Raw genomic sequence first — 14,400 nt, 5'->3', positions numbered from 1 at the left:
ACGCAGAGATAACGGCCCTTCGCAGCTCCGGAACGGCCTATCGAAAGTTTATGATCATTGCAATTATCGAATATCGTGAATTGTGTTTTGGATTTTTTATTAATTTACAGTATTACGCACTTCATAGACTCATGTTGAACTCATATAAAACTGTTTAAAAATAGTTTAATTGCGTTTTGTCGACGTTTGAGTTATCTAACATCAGAACCGACCGGAAATGGCCAGTAATCATTCAATGCTTGTTGCGGAGGTTCTTTTAACTTTCTGGAATTTTTTTTTCATTCGTATATTTTGAATACGTGTCTGAAACTGAAAAAAAATATATGAAGTTTTTCAAACCTCCAGAGCAGCTCTTTTTTCAGGCTTTTTTCAGATTCAAGTTGTAAAATTTTTTTTTATAGATATTTCATAAATTTTTAAATAGACGAATCACACAAATTGTTCTTTCCCTTGATTTTTACGGCAGATGAATTGTTTTTAAAATTGGTTTGCTGGATAATTTGTGTAAAATTTCTCATCTTTAATTTCCCGTCTATCGCTTCTATATTATCTTTTCATTTCTCACTTTACCTTTTGATATTCGACAGATCGAAATTTGGGCGATTTTCGCATTGCCCTACAACAACAACTGACAACAACTTATTTTATGAGATATTTTAAGCCATTACTCGCTTTAAAACCTCGTACATTGAATGCTTAACTAAACCCTTTTCTCGTTTTTGTTTGATTTTTTTTTTATATTTTATTGTTTGATTTTTTCGTTTGATATTTTATTCGTATTTGTTTGATAATATCTATGTATGGGAAGGTCCGATAAGAACGTTCTAGGAATCAAATGAAAGCTGGTTGATAAGATTAATTGGATCTGCTATTGAGTTGGTTAGAAAAAATTGTATTATTCCAGAAAATCTTTGAAAAAACAGGGAAAAATCAATTTTTCATTCGGTTTTCTTCCCGAAATTGTTGCCCACACCAATATAAAAATATGTAGCTTCGTAATGATGTACATCCCATCGATATGCGTTGAATTTTTACAAAGTTACATCATGGCAAAAATCACTCAAAATTTCCGACCTCACACATAGTGTTTCTAGATTTAGATTGCATACTATCATTCAATAAAATCACAATAAGTCACATGAAAATTCCGAACCGCTGTCAGTATCTCGACGGATGACTGAATGTAGATTTTTCGCGTTTTGGGTTTAGGAAAAAGAACACACATTTTTCACACAACTACGAAAATGGGGGAGGGGTTTTATGTTAGGGAAATGTTCAGCGAGAAATCTTGGCGGTTAATGCGCATAGAAAATCGATATAATTTTATTGAAGAAACAGATATAAGAAATCATATTTTGTGTAACATTTCAACGTATTATCTGCAGTTATCGTGTGATTCAACTGAGGTTCTCAGCGACAAATGCAAACTCCCTTTCCGTTGCAGTAACCTCCTCTTGTGCCTCTCAAATAGCAATGAAGGGCACAGAATGTATGATTCCAACCAATTCCACTTAAGAAGTCACAAGTGAAACGTTTTTGCGGCAGGTTTTCTAGCGGAATGTCATCGACTGAATTCTCATCAACATTGGCTAGAGGAAAAAAAAGACATAATTATTACCTCACATTCCGACGCTATCGGAACATTATTATACCACTTACCCAAGCTCTCCAAATCCTCTCCGACTGCCCCTGGAGCAATGGCATACTGAGGCAGCGCCTCTCCGGTGGAACAAATTCCCACGAAGAGGATTACGGCAAGGTAGAGCACTGTTGTTGGCTTCATTTCGGTTCTCCGATCTCGGTTCTCGACGGGGACAAGCTACTCTCCTGAATGCTAAACGAACTTTGATTGATAATGGTCGTTGTCCAAGTGGAGCTTAAATATCAACACCAGCCGGATCTGCTACGCAGAGATAACGGCCCTTCGCAGCTCCGGAACGGCCTATCGAAAGTTTATGATCATTGCAATTATCGAATATCGTGAATTGTGTTTTGGATTTTTTATTAATTTACAGTATTACGCACTTCATAGACTCATGTTGAACTCATATAAAACTGTTTAAAAATAGTTTAATTGCGTTTTGTCGACGTTTGAGTTATCTAACATCAGAACCGACCGGAAATGGCCAGTAATCATTCAATGCTTGTTGCGGAGGTTCTTTTAACTTTCTGGAATTTTTTTTTCATTCGTATATTTTGAATACGTGTCTGAAAATGAAAAAAAATATATGAAGTTTTTCAAACCTCCAGAGCAGCTCTTTTTTCAGGCTTTTTTCAGATTCAAGTTGTAAAATTTTTTTTTATAGATATTTCATAAATTTTTAAATAGACGAATCACACAAATTGTTCTTTCCCTTGATTTTTACGGCAGATGAATTGTTTTTAAAATTGGTTTGCTGGATAATTTGTGTAAAATTTCTCATCTTTAATTTCCCGTCTATCGCTTCTATATTATCTTTTCATTTCTCACTTTACCTTTTGATATTCGACAGATCGAAATTTGGGCGATTTTCGCATTGCCCTACAACAACAACTGACAACAACTTATTTTATGAGATATTTTAAGCCATTACTCGCTTTAAAACCTCGTACATTGAATGCTTAACTAAACCCTTTTCTCGTTTTTGTTTGATTTTTTTTTTATATTTTATTGTTTGATTTTTTCGTTTGATATTTTATTCGTATTTGTTTGATAATATCTATGTATGGGAAGATCCGACAAGAACGTTCTAGGAATCAAATGAAAGCTGGTTGATAAGAGTAATTGGATCTGCTATTGAGTTGGTTAGAAAAAATTGTATTATTCCAGAAAATCTTTGAAAAAACAGGGAAAAATCAATTTTTCATTCGGTTTTCTTCCCGAAATTGTTGCCCACACCAATATAAAAATATGTAGCTTCGTAATGATGTACATCCCATCGATATGCGTTGAATTTTTACGAAGTTACATCATGGCAAAAATCACTCAAAATTTCCGACCTCACACATAGTATTTCTAGATTTAGATTGCATACTATCATTCAATAAAATTTTCGTGCTGTCACTACGATGTTTAATCAAATCTTTTGATCGTGAAAATGCGTTCATCGTGTCGTTGCTGAGCTGATTTCGAAACCTTTTCCTAGTTTGATTATATTTAAGAAAAAATGACTCGACTATTGCCGAGAAGTGAGGCATAGTGAGAACGTGAGAAAAAAGGCACCAAAGCGCGAAAAATGCGGGCAAACCGTTAATTCTTTTTGGACATTCAATGTTTGTCCTCCAGTCTTCAGAATGCAACTCGGTGCTGATGCGCAAGAAGATTTTTGTACCCAGTTGAGCTCCCACTCCTTGTACACACATCATATGCACTTGCGAATGAGCACGCTCCGAAATACAGGTAAAATGTTTTGTTGTCAGCGTCGATTTTGCGCCCAGTTTTGCGCTGAGTTTTACGCTGAATGTTGCGCTGTGCTTGCACCGTATTTCTATACTGCGCGCTTGAATCTGGATTGCCCTCTCTGTTGAGATATTTTTCTTCACACAAGCGTATACGGTTCGTATGGAGACGCGCTGTTGTTTTTATACTTTGCTTAGAACGAGCGAAGACAAAGCGGGTGCTAGAATTTGATGTGTATGTGTGTGTGAATATATATATGTATATATATAATGAGACGCGCATCACACAAGTGAGATAGAGGCGAATGAACTGCAAAGTTTAAAGTTTCTTAAAATCAAAGGACCGACAAGTGAGAAGAGATGTTTAGTATCTGAATTTAGCGCCGGGTACATTTTGCGCTGTCGTGTTCATGAATTTTGTGCACTTCGCATCAAGAAAGAATACGTGTCTGCTTTGAACGCGCGCTGATGAAAATTAAACTCAAGGGCAGCGCTGAGTATGTTTTCAGAAGATTGTCGTCCACCAATCCTACAAATGTTATTTTTCTGAACCCATTTCTGATTTTTGGATGTGTTATATAAAAATGTAATATAATAATCGAGTTCGTCCTGTTACTTCAGGACACCGGTTTTGTTATTGTGGTTTTAGTTGAAGACCTGGCTAACAAAATCAATTTTACTCTCGTTGGTTTGCACCTGCGATCTGCGTTTTGCAAGGAAAGAGCATGCAAACATTTGTTAACAAATGTTCTTTTTATACTGTTGCACCAGAATTGGATTGTCCTTGTACCCTAATTTGTGAACTATCGTTGTATTTGCCGGAAAACACTGTTCAAACATTTTCTTTCGGAATTTGATTCATGTGTCGAAACTTGATTCAAATTACGAACACTACTTTAACGTTAATTTTAATAAAGATTTCTTCTTGAAAGTTTTTTTTTAACAATTTATAGTAGATTCGTAACGAGATTCTTACCGAACGAACATATAAACAGCAATTCAAATACAAAAATCGAAAAATTCACGATGCTTGTTTTCGACGGAATTTGCTAATGCAAACATTTTATCACTGGTTTTCGATAGTCACTTTTTTTTGTAAATGTTTAATATTATAAATTATAGGCAGTATCTATACCTGTAAACGAATTTTAAAATAAAGCCTACAAACCAAAGAATGTTAGGGTTTTTATTATGGAATTATTTATAACATTAAAGTTCAATAAATTCGCATTTAAAAATGATGTGTTCGGGATTTGAATTATACGTCGGAACTCGATTCAAATTCCGAACTCTACTTCAATACGAATTTTAATGAATATTTCTGCATAAAATATCTTTTTTTTTCATCCATTTAATGCAGATTCTTACTTTTCTAGCACTTTACATTAAAACAGCAAACAAAATAGTTGAAAAAACTACAAAAACTGAAAAAATAATGGTGCTTGTCTTTTACGGAATTTGCAAACGTAAACATTTTATCATTGGTCTTGACTGTAACTTTTTTGCAAATGCTTAATATTTATTATGAATTATAGGCTGTATCGATACCTGTAAATGATGTTAAAATAAGACCTATAACCCATAGAATATCAAGGCTCTCATTATTCAATTATTTATACCATTAAAGTTTAGTAAATTTACATTTAAAAAGAAGTGTTCGAAATTTGAATCATGCATAGAAACTTGATTCAAATTCCGAACTCTACTTTAATACTAATTTTATTGAATATTCCTGCATAAAATATCATTTTTTCATCCATTTATTGTAGATTCTCATCTTTTCTAGCACTTGACATGAAAAAAAGCAAACAAAGAAATTGAAAGAACTACAAAAATTAAAAAATTAACGATGCTTGTTTATTACGCAGTTTGCTAACGCAAGCACTTTATCTTTGGTTTTGACTGTCACTTTTTTGCAAATGTTTAATATTTTAAATTATAGGCTAAATTAATGCCTGTAAATGATATTAAAATATAGCTTATACCTCAACGAATGTCAGGGCTTTCATTATTCAACTATTTATAATTTTAAAGTGTAGTAAATTTACATTTAAAAATGAAGTGATCGGAATTTGAGACTGTTCGGAATATGAGACAAAACGGTAGATAACTTGCTCTGATTATGTCGCTGGACCGATTTATCATCTCTGTATTGAAATGTCCTACTAGATCGTTCTTGGAATTAAATGAAAGCTGGTTGATGAGCTTATTTGGATTTGCTGTTATTTTTTTCATTACTTCCCATTACTTTTGTCCACTACGCGGTCGTCGTGAACAGTTGTAAACGGTCGTAAATGGTCGTATTCTCGACATAAACACAAACAGAGTGAGAGAGTGAGCAGTTGCGATGTGTTTTTTTTGTGTAAGAGAGTGTGCGCGTTTGCATGTGTTATGTGTGTGAGACCGTGCACGACTGCGTGTGTTCGTTAGCGTGTGCATGTGCGCGTATGTGTTTGTGTGTGCGCGTGCGTGTATGTGTGTGGGAGTGTGTGTTTTGGTTGGGTGATGTAAACAAAAACAGTGTGAGAGCAGCTGTGATGTGTTTTTTTTGTGTAAGAGAGTGTGTGCGTTTGCATGTGTTATGTGTGTGAGACCTACGAGTCTGCGTGTGTGCGTGTGTTCGTTTCCGTGTGCATGAGCGTGTATGTGTTTGTGTGTGTGTGTGTGTGCGTTTGTGAAGTTTGTGTTTTTGTTGGATGATGTAAACAAAACAGTGTGAGAGAGTGAGCAGTCAGCAGCTGCGATGTGTTTTTTTGTGTGAGAGAGTGTGCGCGGCTATGTGTGTCTTGTGTTCGTTTGTGCGTGCATGTGCGTTTTTTTTTTTTTTTTTTTTTAAAGAGGTGAGGAACGCTCTACCAGCCTTACCTGGGAAGGGTTAACCCAGACGTCGAGTGGGGATCGCACCCACAAAAACCAAGCCCTCTACTCGTTGCCTTATTCCCCCTGGGACCACATCTAGGCGACTACTTCAGGGGGCGGCTGTGTTCATGCACTTCTCGAGTTTTCAACGCTAACTAGCGTTGTCCTTCCCTTTTTCTCAATATTTTTTTCTTTCCATTCGTTATTAATTCCACTGCGCTGATGTCCTCTTCGCAGGCATTTTGAATTTACCCGTCGAGACGTGAACCGATTAGGAATTGCCCTCCAACTTGACGCGCAACCCGTCACAGCCACCCTCGCGGGGTTTCTCACCTGTCGAGACGTGAACCGATTAGGAAGCGCCCTCCAACTTGACGCGCGCCCCGTCACAGTCACCCTCGCAGGATTTCTCTTCCCAACGGAGCGCCGATTAGGCAGTGCCCTCCATCCTGACGCGCACTCCGTCACAGCTACTCTCGTGGGGTATTCACCATTTTGATCGTGGCTTCATCCTTGATGCTCGTTCCTTCGAAATGTTCGCGGTGTTCCTCCATGCAGGCCACGATCAGGCGTTGTCAGGCAGGCCTTTTGCTGTTCTCCGCGGCAGTATCCGTTTACCTGTCGAGACGTGCACCGATTAGGAAGCGCCCTCCAACTTGACGCGCGCCCCGTCACAGTCACCCTCGCAGGATTTCTCTTCCCATCGGAGCGCCGATTAGGTAGTGCCCTCCAACATGACGCGCACTCCATCACAGCAGCTCTCGTGGGGTATAGACCAGTTTGAAGACGCCCTCCTTGACACTCACTCCGTCGTAGTTATTAAATCGGCATCCGTCTACCTGTAGATATTGCCTGAAACAGCCATGCCCAGACAGAAACTGCGTCAAGTAAAAGTTAACTTCACCGTGTTTCCTGTTCAACCAGGTCGAAAGTACCGGTATCAGCCTGTACGTCCATCTACCATTTTCTGCCGTATCCCATTCATACTGCCATTTGTCCAACGACTCCGCTCTCATCAATTTCCGGATACCTCTGCTTTCCCGTCGCTTGTAGCACTCGCTATCTTCCGCCAGAGTGATGCAGATGGGAATCATTCCGGCGATTACACACACAGCTTCTGTCGAAATGGTCCTATAAGCACTTACGACTCGCATGGCCATGAGTCGGAATGTGCTGTTCAGCTTCCTCCGATTTCGGTGGGTTTCCAGAGCCGCCAACCAGGCAGGGCCACCATACCTCAGTATCGACGAAGATACACTTGCCAAGAGACGCCTCTTGCTGCTGCTTGGGCCAAAGCTATTTGGCATGATCCTCGCCACCACGTTGATGGCCTTTGACGCCTTCCCACATGCATAGTCGACGTGCTGGTTGAAGTTCAGCCGGTCGTCGATCATGACTCCGAGGTACTTCACCGCCCGCTTCGAAACGATGGTATGTCCTCCGACCGATACCTCTGCCCGCAGCACTGCCTTACGATTGCTCACTAACAGCACCTCGGTTTTGTGATGTGCCATCTGGAGCTTTACGCTGTCCATCCAACTACCGATCATGTCTACAGCCTCAGTCGCCAACATTTCCACCTCCTGAAGCGTCTCGCCGATTACCGTTGTTACGATGTCGTCCGCGAAGCCCACGATCTCCACACCTCTGGGTAGCTTCAGCCTTAGAACACCGTCGTACATCGTGTTCCAAAGCGTAGGACCTAGGATGGAACCTTGTGGAACTCCCGCCGAGATATTCTTCACTATCTGTCCCCTGTCTGTGTTGTATACCAGGATCCGATTCTGGAAATAACTCCTCAGTATCCTGTACAGGTAGCTAGGGACCTTCAATCTGTGTAGCGCCTCGGCGATGGCCTCCCAGCTGGCACTATTGAAGGCGTTCTTCACGTCAATCAAAATCACCGCGCAGTAACGGTCGCCTCTTCGTTTTTGTTTAAGCGAGACCTGAGCTTTCTCGATAACTGTCCGAATAGCGTCCACTGTCGACTTTCCTTTCCGGAACCCGAACTGCATTTTCGACAATCCGTGGTCATCCTCCGTGCATTTCACCAGTCTGTTGAGAATAACCCTTTCCAAGAGCTTTCCCAAAGTATCCAACAAACAAATAGGCCTATACGACGCTGGATCTCCAGGTGGCTTTCCTGGTTTCGGGAGCAGCACCAACTTTTGTATCTTCCATTCCGCAGGGAAGAGACCGTCATCCAGGCATTTCTGTAGCACCACCCTGAACATGTCGAGGAAAGCAAGGATCGCCGATTTCAGGGCCACATTGGGGATTCCGTCGGGACCGGGTGCTTTTTTCAACTTTAGACCTTTTGCCACCGCGATGAGTTCTTCGTTGGTGACTTGTGCGTTCTCTGCTTCGTCCTCACCGTACAGTGTGGGTGGCCACGTCGGTGGGTCGTGCTGCGGAAAGAGTCCATTCACAATGACCTCGAGTTTTTTCGGACATAATTCCATGGGAGTCGTTGAACTACGGAATTTCGCCATCACGATTCGATATGCTTCACCCCAAGGATTTGCGTCGACGTCTCGACACAGCTCCCTATAGCAGTTCGATTTGCTCCTACGTATATCTCGTTTCAAGGCGGCTCTGGTCGCTCGGAAAGACGCGCGGTGCTCCTCTCTCTCTACATCGGTTCGTGCCCTCTGGACTCTTCTTCTGGCTCGTAGACAGTTAGCGCGGAGGATGCTGAGTGTCTCGTTCCACCAGTAGGCTGGACGTCGTTCATTCGTCGGGTTCAGTCTTCTCGGCATCGCTGTATCGCATGCCCTCACCAATGTTCCTGTCAGCCCGTCGGCGCTCAGATTAAGAGTTCTGCTGTCTATGCGTAGTGCTTCGACGAAAAGCTCCTTGTCAAAAACCTTTGTCCTCCACTTCCGCTCAAAGGTTTTTGTATTCCGTACCGCTGCGGGATTCCGTTGGCCGACACTATACAGGATTGCCTGGTGGTCGCTGTGTGTGTATCCCTCCGACACTCTCCACTTCGTATTAGCCGCCAGTGATGGACTGCAGAAAGTTACATCGATGATGGATTCGCGGCCGTCCCTTCGAAAGGTGCTGCTAGTGCCTTCGTTCAGAAGTGTGACGTCTAGTTTTGCGAAGGCTTCTAGTAGGCTGTACCCCCTGGCGTTGGTGCATCTGCTTCCCCACTCCTCAGCCCAGGCGTTGAAGTCTCCTCCGATGATGACTGGTTTGCGGCCGCTGACCTTATCCGTGAGTACGTCCAACATCTCGTGAAACTGCTCCGCTGACCATCTTGGGGGTGCATAGCAACTACACATGAAGATTCCGTTGATTTTGACGATCACGAAACCTTCCTGTGAGCTTTCCACCACTTATTGGATGGGGAACCTTCCCATCACTAGTATTGCAGCCATCCCTGCTTTATCCACCACCCATTTTCCGTTATCGCGAGGAACTCGGTACGGTTCTGCGATCATTGCAACTTCGCATTTAGTTTCAGTTGTTGACTGCCACAACAATTGCTCAGCTGTTGACTGCCACAACAATTGCCACAACAAACCTCCATTACTGCGAACCCGCAATCGCCTTTTTGTACGCCGGACATTTGAAGCTACCTGTGACGTGGTCGTTTCCGTCCTCCTCCTTGCACAACATGCACCTCGGTTGCTTTGTGCAGTCTCTAGCAACGTGACCTTCCGTCCCGCACTTCCTGCACAATTTCGATCTGTCAGGACCACCGCAGTTTTTCGCCTGGTGACCGAAGCCCATGCATTGAAAGCATCTCTCCATTTGCTTGGCCATACGAGGGGGAGCTTTCATCGGGCACACGGACCACCCCACTTTTATTTTAGCCTTCTCCACCAGTTTATTCGCAGCTTGTTTCGAGAGCCGTATCGAGGCCGTTTGTGTCCCACCGTATGCCTTTCTCAGCCGGATTGTCATTGGCACATCGCCAAGGTCACATTGTGACTGTAACGCAGTTCTCAATTCCTCAACAGTCGTGATCTCGTCCAGATACCGGCACTCGATGGTTGATTCCTGAGAGAGAGCTCTCACCTTCGCCTCCTCCCCTGGTGACTTCTCAATGAGTTGTTTGAAAGCAGAGCTCTTAACCGCTGGATCTTTTTTAAGCTCGAAGAGCATCTCGCCTTTCTGCGTGCGCCTAGTTTTCACGACGTTCTCGCCCAGTGTCTGCAACTCCGGATCGTCTCTCACTTTCCGAAGGATAGCTGCATACGATACTCCTGCTGACACTTCAACGATCAAAGCATCGCCCTTGATTCGCTCCACTCGAGGTCCGAGTTTCTTCTTTTCCTGCTCAACTTTTTTCTTCTTCTCCTTCTGTTTTTTGCGTTTTTCTGCCTGGTTATCGACAGTACGCCATTCACTGCTTTCACCTCCTTTCGCGTTACTCAGATCGTTCTTGGCCTTTTTCAGCTCTTCTTCTTCTCCTGGGGTGTCCCTCCTTCTCTTGTCCGATCGTGTGTTCAGAGGACCCTTCGGCGTCTCAAGTATCTCGACGGGTTTCTCATTCGCCTCGAGCAGAGCCTTTTCAGCACCCTCTGCTCTCATCTGCAGCTCCTTATGCTCGCGTTCAGCAACCATGACGACCGATCTGATGCTCGTCACCAGATGTTTTATTTTTAAGTGGACATTGTTTTTGTCCTTTACGAACTCGTAAAGTTCGTTGACCTTTTTCCTAACGTCCGTGATGCTGAGCCTCCCAAGTTGCCCTTCTTGGGATGCGCTTGAGGTCAGCGTAAACAACTGGCTCTGTACGGAGCCAAGATCTCCTTGGAATGCTTGGGCAGCAAACACTTCTTGTGGTTTTGTGTTGCTTGTACTCGTTGTGGCTACTCGAGTGACAGGTGACCTCAGCATTCGTCCGCTTCTCGCGAACACATTCTCCTCTCCATCGTTTGTTGGTGTGTTATTGCAACTATTCATATTTTTCTGGGTCCCAACTTCGGGACGCTATCTCCGCTCGTTGTACATAGTCGCTACCAGTGATCCCATGGTTATCTATGCAAGCAGTGAGGCCATGCAGGGGTTGACACGGTCCTTCATGGGGACCGTGTTCAGAGCCAGATCAGCGCAAGTCAGGAATGTGACATCTGACGCCTAGTACCTAGTGCCTGGGCCTAGACGAGCATCGAACGTACCCGAAGACTTGCCAAGTTATTACCGGGACGGGGGCAACCGCACTATTAGCCCAAACGCCATTTCAGGACGGTGTCACCCTTCCTTACTCAGGGAACAGGATAGTACGACTGTCAGCCTTTAGCGTCGTGTTGAAATCGTTTCCGTATCGTGTCCGTTTTCTATGTCGTAACCAGTATGTCGTAATCAGGATCTTACTGGCGTCAATCCTGATGTGCTTGGCACTCCTTTCGTGGCTCCTGTACACGGTATTTCCCCCGTGCAATCTCCAATAGGCTTTACCGCGCCCTTACTCGCGTTGTCACCCGATTAGTCGCCTCATACGACAGGGACAGGGACCAAGACCTGAAGTGCTATTCTAGGCCGGCAACTCCACGGTGCGTGCATGTGCGTGTATGTCTTTGTGCGTATTTTAGAGTAGAGAGTAGCGAGTAGAGAGTAGAGACTAGAGAGTAGAGAAAGTAGAGAGAAGAGAGTAGCGAAAGTTGAGAGTAGAGAAAGTAGAGCGTAGAGAGAGTAGAGAGTAGAGAAAGTAGAGAATAGAGAGAGTAGAGAGAGTAGAGAGAGTAGAGAGAGTAGAGAGTAAAGAGAGTAGAGAGTAGAGATAGTAAAGAGTTGAGAGTAGAGAGCAGAGAGTAGAGAGTAGAGAGTAGAGAGTAGAGAGTAGAGAGTAGAGAGTAGAGAGAAGAGAGTAGAGAGTAGAGAGTAGAGAGTAGAGAGTAGAGAGTAGAGAGTAGAGTGTAGAGAGTAGAGAGTAGAGAGTAGAGAGTAGAGAGTAGAGAGTAGAGAGTAGAGAGTAGAGAGTAGAGAGTAGAGAGTAGAGAGTAGAGAGTAGAGAGTAGAGAGTAGAGAGTAGAGAGTAGAGAGTAGAGAGTAGAGAGTAGAGAGTAGAGAGTAGAGAGTAGAGAGTAGAGAGTAGAGAGTAGAGAGTAGAGAGTAGAGAGTAGAGAGTAGAGAGTAGAGAGTAGAGAGTAGAGAGTAGAGAGTAGAGAGTAGAGAGTAGAGAGTAGAGAGTAGAGAGTAGAGAGTAGAGAGTAGAGAGTAGAGAGTAGAGAGTAGAGAGTAGAAAGTAGAGACCTTCCGTCGAAATGGCCGAGAGTCCATCATCGACTTGACTTTCTGCAGTCCGTCGTTAATGACAAAAATGAGATGGAGGGTATGCGAAGGATACACCCACAGTGATCATCAAGCCATCCGTTATACCATTGGCCAACGGAACTCTGTGGCAGTACGGATAACTAGGACATGCCCACGCAGGTGGAAGACAAAAACCTTCGACAAGGACGCGTGGAGAGCGGCGTCTCGAACATGAACGCGGATGAACTGACGGAAACGCTAACCAAAGCATGCGATATAACAATGCCAAGAAGAAGGGAACCCAGGTATAAGCGACCTCCAGCCTACTGGTGGAGTGAGACACTTGGCGTGCTTCGGGACAACTGGCTTAGCGCCAGAAGACGCTTCCAACGGTCAAGCATAGATACCAGAGAAGAGCGGAGAGTGGAATTCAGAGAGGCTAGATTTGCTTCAGGGAGTTATGTCGGGACGTGGACGTTAATCCATGGTGCAATGCCTACCGAGTGGTGATGGCGAAGCTCAGGGGCCCAACGACACCTTCCGAAATTTGTCCCGAAAAATTAAAAACTATCGTGGAAGGGTTATTTCCGCAGCACGACCCAACGACCTGGCCACCCACGCCATATGGGGAGGATGAGGATAACGTCGAACGCAGGGAGGTATCGAACGACGAGCTAGTTGCAGCTATGAAACGTCTCAAAACGAAGAAAACGCCTGGCCCAGATGGAATCCCCAATATAGCCTTAAAAGCGGCAGTCCTAGCATTCCCTAATATGTTCAGGACAGCAATGCAGAAGTGTCTAGACGAATGCTACTTTCCGGATCGATGGAAGGTACAAAAGCTAGTACTACTGCCCAAACCAGAAAAAACGCCGGGTGATCCAGCATCGTATAGACCCATATGCCTGTTGGACACTTTGGGAAAACTTTTGGAGAGAATCATCCTCAATAGGCTGACGGAATGCACGGAGGGAGTTCGTGGACTGTCCGATAGCCAATTCGGATTTCGGAAAGGGAGATCCACGGTAGATGCCATTCGCATAGTGGTCGAAAGAGCAAACAGAGCATCCAAACAGAAGCTCAGAGGAAATCGATACTGCGCAGTGATATCGATCGACGTTAAGAACGCGTTCAATAGTGTCAGCTGGGAGGCCATCGCGACTGCGCTCCACACGATGAGAGTCCCAGACTACCTGTGTAGAATACTGAGAAGCTACTTCGAGAACCGTGTGCTGGTGTACGAGACAAACACGGACCAGGCGCAGATTAAAACTACGGCTGGAGTTCCACAGGGCTCTATCCTGGGTCCATCGCTCTGGAACAGTATGTACGATGGCGTACTAAAACTGAATCTGCCCAGAGGTGTGGATACCATTGGCTTCGCGGACGACATCGTTATTCTCGTGACAGGGGAATCTTTGGAACGGGTCGAAATGCTCGCGATCGAGTCGATAGACATGATCGGAAGGTGGATGCAAAGTGTGAAACTGCAGATAGCCCACCACAAGACGGAAATGCTGATTGTCAGCAACCGCAGGGCGGTGCAACGTGCAGAAATCACAATTGGAGAGCACTCGATAACCTCGAAGCGAGACCTAAAATACCTGGGGGTGCAGATCGATGATCGACTGAACTTCAACAGTCACGTCGACTACGCTTGTAAAAAAGCAACGAAGACAATCAATGCACTGACACGAATCATGCCCAACAATTTTGGCCCAAGCAGCAGCAAGAGGCACCTCTTGGCTAGTGCCTCCTCATCGACACTACGATACGGTGGTCCAGCCTGGATCGCGGCGTTGGAAACTCAGCGGAACACGAGGAGGCTGAATAGTACGTATCGGCTCATGGCGATGCGAGTCGCGAGTGCGTACAGAACCGTGTCAACAGAAGCGGTCTACGTCATAGCCAGGTTGGTACCCATAGACATCATCTTGGCGGAGGACAGCGAGTGCT

At 44.1% G+C, this 14,400-nt stretch overlaps 2 protein-coding genes across 4 annotated transcripts in view; one reads left to right on the top strand and one right to left on the bottom strand.

The window, feature by feature from the left end:
• Positions 1 to 14,400, top strand: part of LOC129764572 (GTP-binding protein Di-Ras2) — a 343,955-nt gene that overhangs the window by 139,161 nt on the left and 190,394 nt on the right. The window lies entirely within an intron of this gene.
• Positions 1,366 to 1,833, bottom strand: LOC129764573 (sapecin-like). The gene is made up of 2 exons (XM_055763779.1): positions 1,660 to 1,833; positions 1,366 to 1,589 (listed from the first exon to the last, which is right to left on the bottom strand). The coding sequence occupies exons 1-2, from the start codon at positions 1,781 to 1,783 to the stop codon at positions 1,411 to 1,413; spliced, it is 303 nt and encodes a 100-aa protein (XP_055619754.1). The 5' UTR covers positions 1,784 to 1,833; the 3' UTR covers positions 1,366 to 1,410.

The sequence above is a fragment of the Toxorhynchites rutilus genome, chromosome 2, assembly GCF_029784135.1.
Source record: "Toxorhynchites rutilus septentrionalis strain SRP chromosome 2, ASM2978413v1, whole genome shotgun sequence".
Classification (NCBI taxonomy): Eukaryota; Metazoa; Arthropoda; class Insecta; order Diptera; family Culicidae; genus Toxorhynchites; species Toxorhynchites rutilus.
Note: the sequence above shows the minus strand (reverse complement) of the source record. Positions and strands in the feature narration are given on the sequence as shown.